The sequence below is a fragment of the Lutra lutra genome, chromosome 1 (genome assembly GCF_902655055.1).
Source record: "Lutra lutra chromosome 1, mLutLut1.2, whole genome shotgun sequence".
Classification (NCBI taxonomy): Eukaryota; Metazoa; Chordata; class Mammalia; order Carnivora; family Mustelidae; genus Lutra; species Lutra lutra.
The window spans coordinates 217,607,892-217,623,313 of record NC_062278.1 but is presented as its reverse complement, the minus strand read 5'-3'; the positions used below and the strand labels follow the sequence as shown (position 1 = coordinate 217,623,313).

General features: G+C 59.6%; 2 protein-coding genes, 1 long non-coding RNA gene and 1 other non-coding gene across 8 annotated transcripts; 2 read left to right on the top strand and 2 right to left on the bottom strand.

Annotated features, from left to right (window-relative positions):
* Nucleotides 1–18: 18 nt before the first annotated feature.
* MCOLN1 (mucolipin TRP cation channel 1) lies at nt 19–8,830 on the bottom strand. 3 transcript variants are annotated; one of them, XM_047704039.1, is made up of 15 exons: nt 8,673–8,830; nt 5,995–6,191; nt 5,165–5,332; nt 4,917–5,082; nt 4,420–4,528; nt 4,071–4,167; nt 3,756–3,855; nt 3,421–3,527; nt 3,139–3,288; nt 2,927–3,028; nt 2,476–2,598; nt 1,997–2,212; nt 766–850; nt 356–486; nt 19–254 (listed from the first exon to the last, which is right to left on the bottom strand). In XM_047704039.1, exons 1-15 carry the CDS (start codon nt 8,701–8,703, stop codon nt 150–152), a joined length of 1,887 nt encoding a protein of 628 aa, XP_047559995.1. In that variant the 5' UTR covers nt 8,704–8,830; the 3' UTR covers nt 19–149. The 3 variants fall into 3 exon arrangements, with proteins under 3 accessions (XP_047559995.1, XP_047560000.1, XP_047560005.1); XM_047704044.1 differs by lacking the exon at nt 766–850; XM_047704049.1 differs by lacking the exon at nt 8,673–8,830 and having other exon boundaries at nt 4,420–4,556; nt 5,995–6,133.
* Nucleotides 8,127–9,707, top strand: LOC125085574 (uncharacterized). Its single transcript, XR_007122974.1, has 3 exons — nt 8,127–8,216; nt 9,097–9,224; nt 9,368–9,707. It is a non-coding gene; the product is annotated as an uncharacterized LOC125085574 (long non-coding RNA).
* Nucleotides 9,708–9,867: 160 nt separating this feature from the next.
* On the top strand, nt 9,868–9,969 carry LOC125090229 (small nucleolar RNA U13). The gene has a single exon (XR_007124252.1). It is a non-coding gene; the product is annotated as a small nucleolar RNA U13 (small nucleolar RNA).
* A 796-nt stretch (nt 9,970–10,765) lies between these two features.
* ZNF358 (zinc finger protein 358) lies at nt 10,766–14,821 on the bottom strand. 3 transcript variants are annotated; one of them, XM_047703962.1, is made up of 3 exons: nt 14,617–14,821; nt 12,846–12,951; nt 10,766–12,594 (listed from the first exon to the last, which is right to left on the bottom strand). In XM_047703962.1, exons 1-3 carry the CDS (start codon nt 14,812–14,814, stop codon nt 10,844–10,846), a joined length of 2,055 nt encoding a protein of 684 aa, XP_047559918.1. In that variant the 5' UTR covers nt 14,815–14,821; the 3' UTR covers nt 10,766–10,843. The 3 variants fall into 3 exon arrangements, with proteins under 3 accessions (XP_047559918.1, XP_047559926.1, XP_047559934.1); XM_047703970.1 differs by lacking the exon at nt 14,617–14,821 and adding an exon at nt 13,418–14,487; XM_047703978.1 differs by lacking the exon at nt 12,846–12,951 and having other exon boundaries at nt 14,617–14,671.
* Nucleotides 14,822–15,422: the final 601 nt, after the last annotated feature.

The following is a 15,422-nucleotide window of genomic DNA, read 5'->3' as shown; positions in this document are numbered from 1 at the left end:
CAGCGCGGGAAACGCCCCTCCCGCTATAAATGAAGACACATTTATTTTCCCGTTTATTTAACACCCACCCCGCCCGTCCCCACCCGCGTCCGACCCGACTGGCCCAGGTCCTCAGGGCGCGGGAGGGAACCGGTCCTTAAAAGCAAACCCTACAAATAAATAAGCGTGAGTCTCCGCAGTCGGAGGGCTAGTGTCCAATAGCAGTGGCGGCTCCGACTCAGTTCACCAGCAGCGAATGCTCCTCCGAGGCGTCCCTGGGGGAGAGGCCGTGTCAGCCTGCCAGCCGGGGCGGAAGGGACCAGTTAGTTCCCTCTGGCAGGCTCCCTGTCCCCGGACCCCAATCCCCAGCTCGCACCTGCCGCAGCAGCAGAGGAGACTGCAGGCGGAGCCGCTCCCGCGGCGGAACTTGCCGGAGGTGGGGCTGTCCTGGCACTGCGCGATGTAGGCCTGGAGCTCGCTCTCCTCTGCGCCAGCACCGCCAGGGTGCTGGGGAACAAATGCGGGGTGGCCCCTTTGAGGTCTGCTCTCTCTCCCGCCCCACCTCCTCGCCAGCCAGCTAGCCACCGGGATCTCCTCCCTGTGACTCGCCACCAACCAAGTTCCCCCACCCCCACCACGCTTAAGCACGCGAGGTCACCTCCACCTGTCATTCCTCCGGGTTTGCTTCCCGGGGAGACATTCCCTGGCCCCCAAAATGTGCACATCCCGCATCTTGGTCAGTTGGTCAGCAGCCCTCTGCTACTGCTTCAGCACCCAGAGCGGTACCTGACATAAGCTGGGGGCCTGGAAGGGAACATCTACTGAGTGGGCACACATGGCAGGAACAAGGTCTGGGCCTGTATATCCAAGGCTGATACATACGTGTGATGTTTAGGTGCTAGAGCAAGACCCAAGACTCCTTGGGCCCGAGTGACAGAAGTGTATCTGTGGGATGACTGTATCCAGGCTTGGGGGGTGCCTGTCTGCTTCCCCAGCAGAACCCTGGCTTTCAGCAGAGCCTTCACCCCTCCCAACCTGTAGAGAAGCCATCATCTCATCCCCAAGTCCTTTCTGGCTACTGGGCCTTTGGCTGTTCCTTCTCCCTCGTGCTCTCTCCTGGACTCTCAATCCAGAAGTTTCTGATACAGGAGAGTTTGCTATCTGTGCCATCTGATCTGGTAGTCACTAACTGTATTAACCTTTGCACACTCGACAGGTGAATGGTGTGAGGAGAAACTGAATATGGAATTGTGTTTCACTTCAAGTCAATATTTTAACAGTCACATGTGGCTAGGACCAGTACTGGCACATTCTAGACTTTCCTGGACTCACCCCAATACCAGTCTAAAGCAGGGGATCCCTCTGTAACCTTCATCCCTCTCACGAACTGGTCATCACACTTCTGTTCACAGATCACCCATCTTGCCTACTGCTCTGGCATCGTCCGTATATACCGCATTTCCCAGATACCCAGTACAGGGCCCTCAAACACACATTTGCTAAAGAATCGTGTGTACCTGCCACCCTCACGTTCTACTACAACCCCTCTCTCCTCTCATCCCTGCCCCGTGCGGGGTCACCACCATTCCCTGGACCCAAAGAGCTCCCACCCAGGCCACCGTATAGGACATGTATAGGATTGGGGATTCCGGAATCACACAGTCCTGGGTTGAGCCTGGCTCTACCACTTAGCAGCTAACCTCAGGCAACCAGGTACACCCTGGCTTCCCCGTCAGTAAAAGACAAGGGAACCTGACCTGGCCACAGCCCCACCTTGGTAAAACTGAGAATGTGGCAGCTGTGGTCAGCATGCCCCACTCCCCGCTTCCGCTTTTCAGTCTCCCATCTTCTCTCCCTGGGTCTTTCCCTCCTCACCCTGCCTCATGCCCCCTGAGATCCTGCCGGGGCCAACTCCAAGGGACCCGGAGCCCAAGGTTCAGGGCTGTATATCCGTGAGGCTTGGCCCCCCACGGAGACAGCTCGGGGTGGGGGGGGAGGCATGCAGGCCGGCGCTGACCTTGATGGTGTCGTAGGCGCCAGTGATGAGCGCGATGAAGAGGCTAAGCACCATGTAGATGAAGAGGCTGATGAAGGAGTAGAGGTAGAGCTGGGAGAACAGCCAGACGAGGCTGCTGCGGCCCTGCTGAGCCTGCATCGCGGCGAACGTCACAAACATGTCGTCCCCGTTGATGAGCGAGAACAGGCACTCCGACACCATGGACAGCGAGCGAAACTGCCAGCAGGGCAGTGGGGTTGTGGGGTCAGAAGGACCGTGGGTGCAACTGGGGGCTGGGGATGGGGTGGGGACATGGGGCGGGGGGTCAGAGGGAACAATGGGCAGAACTGCCGGAGACCTCCTGGTAAGGTACCAGGGGTCCAGGTGGACCGTTCAGTGTTAGACCAGGGCTCAGAGGGTTCAGCGGTGGGCTTGGAGAGAGGGGAGATGGGAACGCGTTGACTGTGGGTCATGAGCACCACGCCCTGGACAGCCCCTACCTTCACATGGTAGGGCCCCAACACGATCCAGCCACAGAAGCAATAGCCCAAGTAGATGACAGCCACACAGCAGCAGAAACGCATGACACTGGGCAGGGCCACCCGCAGTGTGGCAATGAGAATCTGTGGTAGGCAGATGGGGAGGGCAGTCCATGTGGGTGTGGCCACAACATCTACTGGCCTTGTGAATGGGGCAGGGGGAGCAGGGAGGGCCTGACCATTCCCCACCCCCTCTCCGCTGGACTCAGCTGGGGGCAGTGCCCATGGTTCTGCTTTGGCTGTAGGGACAGGTACGTCTGGGTGGGCCAGTGTGGGCAAGAGGCTCATGACAGGCCATCTGTAGAAGCTGGTGATGGCCACAGGTGTATGAATCTACCTAGGGGAGGACAGTGAGACTTGGGGAGCACGTGGCCACCGCCCAGAGGATCCAGCCTGCACATACGAAGCTTACGTTGTACTTATGGAAGAAGGTCAGATAGCGGATGACGCCGACCCAGACGAGCAGCGTGGAGGTGCCCAGGAGAATGCTGCAGACGTCATAGCTCGCCAGGTTCTAGGGGCAGAAGCAGTGTCACCCCCACCTGGCTTGGCCCTTCCTGCGGGCTATGGCCCCAGACAGGTATGGGAGGGGTGGAGAAGGCGGTATAAGGGACCAGGACCCACCTTGGCTTCTATGCCGATCTTCATGATGGTGCCCGAGATGGTGAGCACATCGCTGGTGACCAGCAGGATGTACCAGCCGTTGACAAATTCCAGCCGATCCCAGAGGCTGATGACCCGTCCCCGCCGCCGCCACATGAACCCAACAAACTCCTGCAAGGAGGCAGGTGGGGTGAGGGCCGGCCGGGCCCAGCGAGGGACCCTCTCTCCCCTGGCCCTTATGGGCCCCCGAGCTGGGCGAGGCTAGCTCAGGCACACATGTGTGACCCTGGAGGCAGCACTCACGTTCTGCAGCAGAAAGCCACGGAGCAGTGAGCGGGCGCACAGCAGGAAGGAGAAGGAGCAGGTGAGAATCACGACCACGTCAAACAGGAGCCGGAAGCTGTTGTCTCCTGTGGGGGGAGGACTTGGGTAGGACCAGGGCGTGGCCTGAGGCCTTGGGAGACTGGGGATGGGGCCAGGCCAGGCCTAGGGGTCTGTGACTGGTTGTGGCTACTCCACGAGCTAACTGGGTTACCTGGGGGAGTCAGGAACTGGGTCCATGCTGGTCTGGGGCTTGGGGGAATCCCCAGGGCAGCTCAGGGCCCCTGCTAACATGGGTCTGGGGGTTGGGGGCTCACCATGCCTGAAGACGCTGGGATGCTTACACTCCTGGATGTGGGCCTTTGTCTCCAGGCTGATGGGGATACGCCCACTGTGCGCCTTATTGTCAAAAGTGATCTGCAGGGGTGTGGCGGGGCAGGAGGAGCCAGAGTAAACCTTGGCGGACCTAGGCTCCCAGGCCCGCATGATGGATGGTCCATCCGACCCCAAATCCCTTATTACCCCCCCAAATCGCCCCTGGCCAAGGGTCCCCAGCCCCGGAGCTCAGGGGTCCTGTGGGCAACCCCTCTCACTGGCGGGCCTGCCACCCTTGTCCTGGACACTGGGCTTACCAGGACGCTGAAGGTGTAGCAGTCGGGAATTTCATTGTTGATCAGGCTCTGGAGGTTGATGGTTTTCAGCTGGAAGTGGATGGTGACGTTGATCAGCCTGGGAGGGAGGCTTCGGTGAGGAAGGGGGCTCTGCCGGTCCCTCCTGACACCCCTGCCCTCCGCCCCCACCCCACCAGCAGCGCTGCTGCCCCATGCTGACTCTGCAGCTCAAAGAGGAAATGCTCACACGGAGGCATCAGCATGGTTTTCCTCTGACCCCGCCCGCGGTGGGGTGGCCAAGGATGCCTGGCATCCTGCCCGCCCCCAACCCTTGGCCCAGCCCTGGAGGCCCCCCTTCATCAGGCAGTACTTGTGAAATTTGAGCGTGAGGTTCTTGTAACTGGTGCTGCCGTCCGAGAGGGAGAGATCATCACTGGGGGGCACAAGGGGTCTCTCGGGGGGGTCCACCCGGATGCAGTCTGAGGACAGGGAGTCAGGGAAGGGACACTGGGGGCGGGAGAGGCACAGGCAGGTCTCCCCACAGTCCCCCGCAGCCCCCCTTCCCTCCTTCACTTCCCGCTGTGAACTTAACATTTGTCCTTTGTTCCCCACGGTCTCCCCTGGAGCGGGCCCAGTTTGTCTCACTCCCTACACAGGCCCTAGGGCCTGACACCCAGTGGGCCCCCAAATGCTCAGTGAACAAACGATGTTAGAACACAGCACTTGCACTTTTCTGCACACCAAGCATTCTACCAAAGATGCTGCAAACATCAAATTATTAATGATCAGGACAACCTCATCTTCCAGTGGGATTTTAATTCCAGCAGCTGGTACTCCCAACAGCGGTGCCCTGGCCTGCCTACTCACCAGTGACAACCATGGGATCGATGTCAAAGGTGTCGTTGGCTGGGTCCACGTGGCCTCGGTGGTAGTACTGCTGGCAGAGGGCCAGGGCCGAGCCGTTGGCCCAGGGGCCACCCCCGCCTCGCACATAGGCATACCGGCCAAGCGACACATCAGGGAGCAGGAGGTACTGTGGGCAGAGAAAGGGCGGGTCTGTCAGCCCTGCCCACTCTCCCCTGCCAGCCCGCCCACCTGCCCCCCGTTGCCCGCACCTGGTCCACAGCGTGGAAGATGGCCTGGTAGAGCTGCTCCCGCGTGTAGGCCGCGAAAGTGTCGTCCGCCCCATCCGAGTAACCCAGCAGGAAGAGGTGGCGGAAGGCAATGGTGTTCTCCTCCCGGAACGTCACTGCCAGCTGGTTGCTGAGCCCGAACAGGATGAGCTGGTGGGGGGAGTGGGAACTGACAAGGCTGGCTACGAGGAATGCCCACCGTGAGCAGCAGAGAGCGGGTGCTCAGGTATCTCATGACGACAGAGGCCTATGGCTCCCTGGATGTTTACCAGGGGCCCGGTTCTGTGCTGAACCCAAACGTACAGGGTGAGTACCAGTGTTGTGCTCTCTTACGGAGAGGAAATCATAAGTATCTTAACATACCCTGAATCATAGCACCGGACCAGAGGCTCCTTAGGGCAGGGGCTGGGTCTGATTCATCGTGGGGTCTCCAAAGCCCACCACAGGACCTGGGATGGGGAGCAGCAACTACCTGCTCAGCCACTGAGTCAGGTCTGAGAGTCAACATGGCATGAGACTGTCTGGGTTCCAGTGCAAGCTCCCCATGCTTGGTGGCTGTGTGACTTTGGACATGTCCCTTAACCTCTCTGAGCTTCCACTGGCTCACATATAAAATGATAGCAACAGCAGTTGCCAGGACCCCAGAGAGCATCTGTGAGGTTACAAAGAGCTGTCCCCAGCACAATCTTAGAGGGCTTCCTACTGATCACCCCATTACTGAGGAGTCAGGGCCAGGCTTGGATGCCAGGACTCTCCCTCAGGAGCAGCACCGGCCGCAGGTGGTGTTCTGCTGGGGCCCCTGCCGGGCTCACCTGCACGGTGACCACCAATATCTTCACGACTTGCAGCATGAGCTTGAAGGGCTTGCGGCCTTTGGCCCGAAATTTGTCACAGGGACTCATGAAGAAGTACTTGAGCCGGCGGCGGAGGTCCTCCTCTTCCGGAGGGGTGGGGGAAGCCCCAGCCCGGGTGCCATACCCAGGACTGGGGCTCAGGAGCCGCTCGGTCTCTGTGGGAATGGGGGATGGTGGTGGGGACCAGGCCCAGGCAGGCTCACCTGCCAACAGGGCAAAGAGGTCCCACCGTGCCAGCCAAAGACCTTGGAGAGATCTCAGAAAACCCAGATCTGCAACATTTTGTGGATAGATGTAAGCAGTCCTGCTCAGAGATTATAAATTCGGATTTGGGGCTCAAGAGGGCCTGAGCTGATTCCTGACCCTGCTTATCACTGGTTAGGGCAGGGACCTCTGCCTCTGAGCCTCGGCCTTCTCATCTGCAGAATGGGGCTATAACACCTCTCACCAGGAAGCTGAGCACTGAACACTGACAAGACATTTATCACAGGGGCTGGCTTGTGGTAAGAATGTCGGAACATTCCATCATTGTTCCAGTTGTGGATTTGTGGGAAGAAAAGGAATTGCTTCCACTGGCTCTTCCCAACTCCAGCCTCCAGGCATGAGCATGGAGATCAGCCACATTCCAGTTTTTTCTGGTCAAATACCCAAAGAAGGACTTTTCTACTCATCATGACCTGGCCCAGCCAGCTGACACTCTCACAAACCACAGGCCCAGAGAAGGGGAGAATGACAACAGTAATAATAACAGAACACATTTGCTAAAAACTCACTGCACACCAATGGGTGTTATTACCACACTGCCTGTCTGCTAGCTCACCAGCTAATATAGCATCTTCATGAAGGGCACCAGCTTCTGGAACTCTCACAGCTCTCGAACCAAATCCCAGACCTGCCACTTCCCAATTGGCAGATCCTGGTTATCTTTCAAAGCCTCCATCTTCTCATTTGAAAAGTGGAAACAGGGGCGCCTGGGTGGCTCAGTGGGTTAAGCCTCTGCCTTCAGCTCTGGTCGTAATCCCGGAGTCCTAGGATTGAGCCCGAATAGGGCTCTCTGCTCAGCAGGGAGCCTGCTTCCCCCTCTCTCTGCCTGCCTCTCTGCCTACTTGTGACGTCTCTCTCTGTCAAATAAATAAATAAAGTCTTAAAAAAAAAAAAAAAAGAAAAAAGAAAGAAAGAAAGAAAAAGAAAAGTGGGAACAAAAAAAGTCTGCCAGGGGCAGGTGCCTGACTGGTTCAGTGGGACAGGCATGCGACTCTCAATCTCGAGCCCCACGGTGGGTGTAGAGATCACTTAAAGATAAAATCTTAAGGGGTGCCTGGGTGGCTCAGACATTAAAAGTCTGCCTTTGGCTCATGTCATGATCCCAGGGTCCTAGGATCAAGCCCCACATTGGGCTCCCTGCTCAGCAGGAGGCCTGCTTCTCCCTCTCCCACTCCCCCTGCTTGGGTTCCCTCTCTGGCTGTGTCTCTGTCAAATAAATAAATAAAATCTATAAAATAAAATAAAATCTTAAAAGTCTACCAAGATTGAAACTCTGAAAGGTGTTCTCTGAATGTAGTGAGATAAAGCAGACAGAAGCCTTGGTTCACCCCCCAAGTCCTGGTAATTCTTCAGCAAATAGAGTCTATTCTAAGCACTGCTTATTCTCTTCATTTCTGAACAACCCAAGAGAAAAGTCCAAGGTTTCATTAACCACTGGGGTCACAGCTGGTCACAGCAGCCCAGGAGGGACCCTGACACACCCCCACCACCCTGACCCGGGCAACCCTGCTTCTTTCCAGGACCGGGCGGGCCGCCTGCCTGACACAGCTGCCAGGACAAATGGGAGCACTGTCAGAACCTGTCCTGCAGGGAAGGCCAGCTCCTAGCCAGTCCCTTTGGAGCTTGGATGCTGTTGTGCTTGTTTACAAGATAGTTGGATGGGAAGCCAGAGAGCAAGCAGGTCTGTCTCACTAACCGGGATCTCAGTTAACCCAGCCCAGATCCTACCAGCAGGGACAGCTTTCAGGTATCTCCAGCTAGCTCACGAAGGGAAGACTAACACGAAGAGTCTACCCCCAGCCTCCCCCATGAGAAGCAGAGGCCGAAGAGACCGGAAGCTGGGTATCCACCGCCTGAGTTCAAGAAAGCCGAGCTCCCACTCCATGAGATCGAGTTCGGCGCCTGGGTTCAAGGAGGTAATCCCCCCAGACCCCCATCTGAGTTTATAGAAGCTGAGCACGGCCTCAAGAATCGGGGAAGGGAATCCTGGGAGTTTCACGTGAAGGTTGGAGAAGCTGGTGCCCGCTGTGTTCAGCAAAGCCAGCAATCGGAACTACGCTCAAAACGCAAACCCCGGGAACCTCCCGGGCCGGAGCTGGAGAAGCTGGCGGCCCATCCGCTGCCCGAGTTTAGGAACTCTGAGCAGAACCTGGGTCCGGAGAGAGCACACAAGAGTCCCGCCACTCCAGGGACGGAGGAGCGGGCGCCCACCGGCCGCCCAGGGTCTAGGAGCCATATGTCCTAATCTCCACCGAAGGGGAACACTGAAGTTTAGGCAAAGGAAACCGGGAGCTCCGCCGCCCCAGGTCGGGAGAGCTCGCCACCCGCCCGCGTTCGGGGTCCCGGGGGGGGGGGGCCGCGCGCGCCCTCACCTGAGCCCCGACGGCCCACTGGGGCTGCCATGCCGGGGCGGGGCGCGGCGGGGCAGCCGGGGTCCGAGCGCCCGCCGCCCCTGCTGCTGCGGCCTCGCTCCCTCGCGGTGCCGCTTCAAACCCTCTCGGGTCAGCTGACGCTCGCCGCGATCACGTGACCAGGCGCTCTTTCTTCCCCGCCCCCAGTGCACGTGACCGGATCCTATCCCTCCCCCTGCGCCACGACAGCCCCTGCTGCCGCAGCCGTACGCATGCGTGCGTGCCTCAACTGGCTTCTTGCGGGCGAAGGGTGGCCTTGAGGTCCTAACGCCGAAGGGCGCTCAATGTGCTGGGGGATGGGCTGGCTGTGAGAGTGCCCTAGGACCGCGTCCTGTGCCAGATTTTTGAGTTCCATATTCAGTGCTTCACCCCTTACCCTCCGCAGAGTCGGGTGATGACCATATGTCCTGTCTCATGGCTGCCTCTCCATCCTCCCAGAAACCCGGTGGTTTCTCTCTTTCCGCTACTGCTCCTCTCATCTGAACCGTCAGCAAATCCTATTTCATTTCCTAAGTATGTCCCAAATAGGACCACTTATACCCACTCCTATAGGTCTCAGCCCAGAGTCCCCCAGCATTCCTGGCCTGCACCAGTGCAGCAATCTCCTCCCTGACCTGAGGCACCCACTCCTGACTCTCTCCCCTTACACTCTCCAGGCAGTAGCCAGAAGCATTTTCCATGAATAATCAGTCCTCTGCCACAACCTGCTGATGTCTTCCCATTGTTCTGGGATGACAAGGGAATTCTGACCTCAGTCTACCAGGTCCCTCTGTTCCAGCCCCCATCTCCCCGAGCTTCTCACTCAATGGCCCCAGGGCCTTTGCGCTCTTGCTTTGAAGGATACTGGTTAAGAACGCAAACTCTGGCAAACAGACAGTTTAGGTGAAATCTAGGCCTGGCCAACTGCCACTTCTACATCTTCCAAAGAAGTTCTTAAACTCCACGTGCCTGTTTACTCATTTGCAAAAGGGGGATACTTGGTCATAGTTACCTGCCTCTTGGAGCTGTTGAATTAAATGAGAAAACTCAAAAGCATGAAATGCAAGAGTGCTGCACAAGGCTGGACAAACAGTACTGATGATTAAAGTAGTGGTTATTGGGATTATGGATTCCTTCCTCGGGAAAGCAGCCCCCCTCCCCCAAATCAGAGGTCTTGATCCTTTTGTAGACCATGAGCATGGTGACTGAGCACTCACGCTGTTGCGTGAGATGTGTCTCCCCGAAACCTTGCTACCTCCTCACTGTTACCTGTCTGATGTGTTGGGCGGAAATGTCTTGTTATGCTTTTCTTAGAATGAACTCTACCGGGGTGCCTGGGTGACTCAGTCGGTTAAGCGTGTGCCTTGGGCTCAGGTCATGATCCCAGGGTCCTGGGATAGAGTCCTGCATGAGGCTCCCTGCTCTGCAGGAAGCCTGCTTCTCCCTCCCCTGCTTTTGCCTCTCTCTCTCTCTTACATGAAAAATTTTTTTAAATCTTAAAAAGGAAAAAAAAAAAAAAAGAATGAACTACACCCCGTAACTACTTAAATGTTCCTGAATTTGGCATCTGTGAGTTCTGTGAAGGCCATGCTTGTCTTGTTCCCGGCTGAGACCCCACCAATCAGCAGATTTATGTTCAACACATAGGCAACCTCTTCCATCCAGTGCTGTGCCCATAACCTGGGCTCTGAAGGATAAGGGTAGGTTATGTGAACAGATCGTGTAGGGTGCCTTCAGGGTCTCATATCAGCCTCCATTATCAGCCCACTAGACTGTGAAAATGCCAGAAATTCCACCACTCATAGAAAAGCCAAAGGAAAAGGATCCTTCTCAAACCACCTTCAGCAGAAGTCTGTCCATGACTAGGGTGGCCAGGTCTGGGGAAGCAGAGGGGCAAGCAGGGAGGGACCAGTGTGAGACCTTGTGGGGGAACTGGGAAGCCTGGAGGATTAGCGGGGAGCAGGGACATCGGAGTTCCAGCTATGGCTGGCATAGGCCACACCCTCCCATCTTCTGAGGAAGGGGCCATGCATTAGGGAGGAAAAAGAGAAAGAGGCAAGCCACACAACACAGAGCCGGGAGGCAGTGGGAGGATTTTACTAAATTGCATGACACACAACTTCCCCAGGCCCCCGTGAGTGTCGGCGTCCACTTCAGCCATCCGGCCCCAGCAGAGCCCCTTGCTCCTGCACCCACTCGGGACTCTCGCCAGTAGGGAGGGCCGGACTGACAGTGTCATGGATGGGAGAGCAGGGGTCAGGGTGAAATTCAGGGTTGGGCTCGGGGCTGGGGGCGGGATCCTGGTCAGAGCTGGGACCAGATCCGTGCTCAGGGCTGGCCACGAGGTCAGGATTGGCGTTGGGACCAGGCTTAGGGTCAGAAGATTTGACAGAATCAGGGGTGGGGGTAGATTCGGAGCAGGAGAGAGCTCTGGGGCCAGGATCAGGAAGGGAGCCCAGCACAGAGCTAGGTTCAGAGCCCAGGCCAGAGCTGGGGCCAGGGCTGAGGCCCAGGCCAGAGCCAAGAACAGAGACAGCATCAGGACCCAGGAGGGAGACCTGCCCTGGCCTCAACATGGAGGCAGGACTGAGGCCAAGGCCCGCGGCTGCGGCGGCTGCAGCAGCTGCAGCGGCTGCAGCGGCGGCGCCCTCGTGCACCCGCTTGTGCTTGGTGAGGCTGGATGCTTGGCCAAAGGCCTTGCCGCAGAGCTGGCAGCGGTAAGGGCGCTCCCCGGAGTGCACGTGCAGGTGCTGCAGCAGCGCGGAGCTCTGGCCGAAGGCCTTGGAGCAGTGGGGACAGGCGTAGGGCCGCTCGCCCGTGTGGATGCGCAGGTGGTGCTGCAGGTTGGAGCTCTGGCCGAAGGCCTTCCCGCAGTGGGGACAGCGGTAAGGACGCTCGGCCGTGTGCGTGCGCTGATGCTGCAGCAGCGCCGAGCTCTGGCCGAAGGCCTTGCCACACTGCGGGCACGGGTAGGGCCGCTCGCCGGTGTGCGTGCGCAGGTGCTTCAGCAGCGCTGAGCCCTGCCCGAAGCCCTTGGCGCACACGGGGCACTTGTGCGGCCGCGGCCCGCCGTGCGTGCGCAGGTGCTGCGCCAGCAGCGAGCCGTGCCCGAACGCCTTGCCGCACACCGGGCAGTGGTGCGGCTTCTCGCCACTGTGGCTGCTGCGGTGCTTCAGCAGTGTCGAGCGCCAGCCGAAGGCCTTGCCGCAGGCGGCGCACTGGTAGGGCCGCGCGCCTGTGTGGATGCCGCGGTGCTGGGCCAGCGTGGCGCCATGGCTGAACGACTTGCCGCAGTCGGGGCAGCGGTAGGGCTTCTCGCCGCTGTGGGTACGGCGGTGCTGGCTCAGCCCCGAGCTGCGGCGGAAGGCTCGCCCGCAGTCGGGGCAGGAGAAGGGCCGGGGAGGGCTGGCAGGTGCAGGGAGCACCGCGGGGCTGGGGGCCAGGACCTCGGGAGTGGCAGTGAGGCTGGATGCGAGGGGGTCCACGTCTGGGGATTCAGTGGGGCTGAGGGTGTCGTTGTTAGGGTCAAGAACCAGGGGGACAGGGCCGATGACATCTGGATCAAGGTCAAAACTTGAAGCCATGGGGTGGAGATCTTGGGGATCCGAGTCCCGGGCGGCTGAGATGGAGCTCGGAGCTTCGGCATCGGGGTCCAGGTCCTCAGAGACGGGCCCCAGATCTTCGTAGCTGGGGTCCGCATCTTCGGAGACAGTGTTGAGGTCTTCTGGGTCAGGCTCTGGGTCTTCGCAGACTGCATCCAGCTCTTTGGGGTTGGGGTCCAGGTCCTCTGAGTCGGAGTCAAGCTCTTCATAAGCGGGCCTTGGGCCTCTGTGGCCCGGGTTCCTGACCAGGACTGAGCGCCGCATCCCTGGTGTGGAAGTGCTGGCTGCTTCCGGGGCAGGATCTGCAGGGTGAGGACAGAGGGGGGTGGAGGTAGGTTCTGGAGGCCAGGGGATCGCTTTTGGAGTCTGGGCAGGGAGGTGAGAGGGGCTATGGCCCCAGACCCACTCCTCAATACACACACGGATCCTTCTCTTGTCTCAGATTACAGGGAGACCTGTGATGCGCTCCAGTCAGGGCAGGGAGAAGAGGGACCCTGCCGGGACATGGAGAGGGGGGTAGGGTAGGGGCAACCTTCACGTCTCAGCACCACACCTGGATGGAAGTCATGGGCCCCAGCACTAGAGGTGTCCAGTGCCCAGCTCCAGGGCTCTGCCCCTCTCTCCATGTTGGGCTCCTCCTCCCGTGGGAAGCTTGGGTCCTGTGGAGGAGAGAGAGCCCAGGGTTCCCAACCGCTTGACTGGGGAAGAGGGCAAGGGGTTGGGTTCCTGTGCTTGCTCCTAAGTACATAGCTCGAATTCCAGTCCCAGAGTTGGGGGTGACATATTTGGGGGTCCCCTAGTAGTAAGGGCAACCTCTGGCTTGCCTCATGGAGAGGACGCATCCTGAGCCCTGAAGCTTATATCTGGGGTATGAGCGGGGGGCAAATGACAGCTGGTACTCCCCTTGCATCAGTGGGGGAGGGCAGGGGCACCTCTGGCATGCCTGCTGGGGAAGAGGGACTCGAATGCCACACCTCACAGTTCAGGGGTGGGAGTGACTGTCAAAACACTTGTGTACCCAAATGCCACTTCCTAAAGCTAGAGGAGGGGGTTAAGGCGGAACCCATTGGGGCACAGGGAGACCCATGGACCCCATAGCCAGGGTAGTAGGGACAGGTGTTATACCTGTTTCACCAGTTGGATAGCAGATCCTGAATTCTAACCCCTAGCTGGGGGGTGGGGAGGCAAAAATAAGACTTAGGGCCCCTCTTGGGTTACTCGGGGGGATCCTGGGTCATCTCCTAGGAAAGGGAGATTCCTGAATAACTAACTGATCCCAAGGCTGAGGTATGGGGATGGGTGTCCGGACACTTTTTTGGTTCCCTCCTGGAGAAAAGATCCTGAATTCCAGCCCCATACTTGGAGATTGGAAGCAGGATAGAGGAACAGTAACTGGGAGCCCTTCTGGGAAGCAGAGGGAGCTCTGGACTACCGATGGGGAGGTGATGTCTTGAGCTACCCACCCCATGGCTGCGGGCTAGGGAGCAAACAAACACATCTGTTCCTGGAGGGAGGGATGGGGGGCCTCTAGCTCTCCTGGGGAGAGTGACACGGAGAACCCCGCAGCTGGAAGTGGCTAAGCAAATGGAGAGGGTGTTCTTCGATCACCTCCTTAACCCAGATGCCACATTTGGAGGGTGGGGGAAAACAATGCCTGGGTTTCTGGGGGACAGGGGGGACCTTTAGATCGCCTCCAGAGGAAGGGGCCTTGCAAATTCCCATCTTTTCGCTGGAATGGGGAGGAGAACTGAGTTCCTGGGGGGGTGTGGGGGGGAGCCAGGTGGGTCTCTGGATCACCTCCTGGGAAGGGGCTTCCAGAACTCTGGACCCCAAAACTGGAGGGGGAGGAGAACAATAAGAGGCTCCCTGGGGGATCAGAGGGAACCCCAATCGCCCTCCTGAGGAATGGCCTCCTGAACTCCCAACCTTAGGAGGCTGGAGGGTGGAGAGAACAATACTTAGGGGTCCTCCAGGGTTCTTCGGATGGAGAGGGTCTGGATCGCCTCCAGGGAGGGGGCGTCCTGAGCTCCCGACCCCACAGCTGAGGGGTGCCCCCCCAATACCTACCGATTTCAGGCGCCCAGCTCAGGCTGGGCCCTCCCCCGGGGCCACGGCAGCGGAAAGGGCGCGCTAGGCCCGCGGGCCGCAAGGGGCCCCCCTCCCCACACGCCCGCGACCCCGCTCTCCCGGGCCAGGCAGGCGGCGCGCGGGCCGGGAAGGTGGGGAGGCGGACAGAGGTCGCCCCGGGCCGCGCCCCGCGCCCGCCCCCGCCCCGGCCCCGGCCCCGGCCCCCGCCCGCCTGGCCCGCTCGCGGGGACACTCACCCGGCGCCCCTCGCCCCTGCCCGGCCCGCCGCGCCCCCGGGGCCCGCAGGAAGCCCCCCGCCCGCCAGCCCCGCCGGCGGCCCCCTCGGCCCAGCGGCCCCGCCAGGCGCTCCCGGGGAGCGAGAGGGGCCGGCCGAGGGCCGCAGCGGGAGCTGCTGGGACTTGTAGTTCGCCCGCGCCCGCCGCGGCCGTCGCCATCGCTGCCCCCGCCCCCCGGGCCAGCCTTTGTCCTGGCCCGGCCGCCCTGGCCGTGCCTTTGTCTGCGCCGCGCCCTCCCGCGCTGCCCTCCGCCCGGCTCGGCCCGGCCCGGCCGGCCTCGGCCTCCCTCGTCCCCGTCGGGCCCCCGCCCGCCTCGGCCCCTGCCGTGGTCTCTCCCTGGCCCTGTCTCTCTCTGCATCTCTGCTCCCCTCTCGGCGCCTAGCTCTGTTCCTCTCTGTCTCTCTGTCCCTCTATTTCTGTGGCTCTCCCTGTGTCAATGTCTCTGCCTCTGTTCCTGTCACTTTTCCTGCCTCTGCCTCTCTGTCTCTCTATTTCTGGCCTCCTCTGTCTCTGTCTCTGCCTCGTGTCCATGTCTCTGACTCTACCTTTGTTCAGAAAGCACCAAACCTCTATTCTCTGGCAGACTGGCGGGGCACATAAATGAAGCCAAGGCTCTGAGAAGGCCTGCAATTGACAAAGTTGTTCATCTTTGCTCAGTCCAGCTACTCCCTGTAAGACTCACCAAGGAAAAGGCTTGGGAGCCCTGTCCCTGGGTGTTTTCCTCCTCCTACCTGGCTGATAGGTCACTCACTGCTGTCACTGGTGGA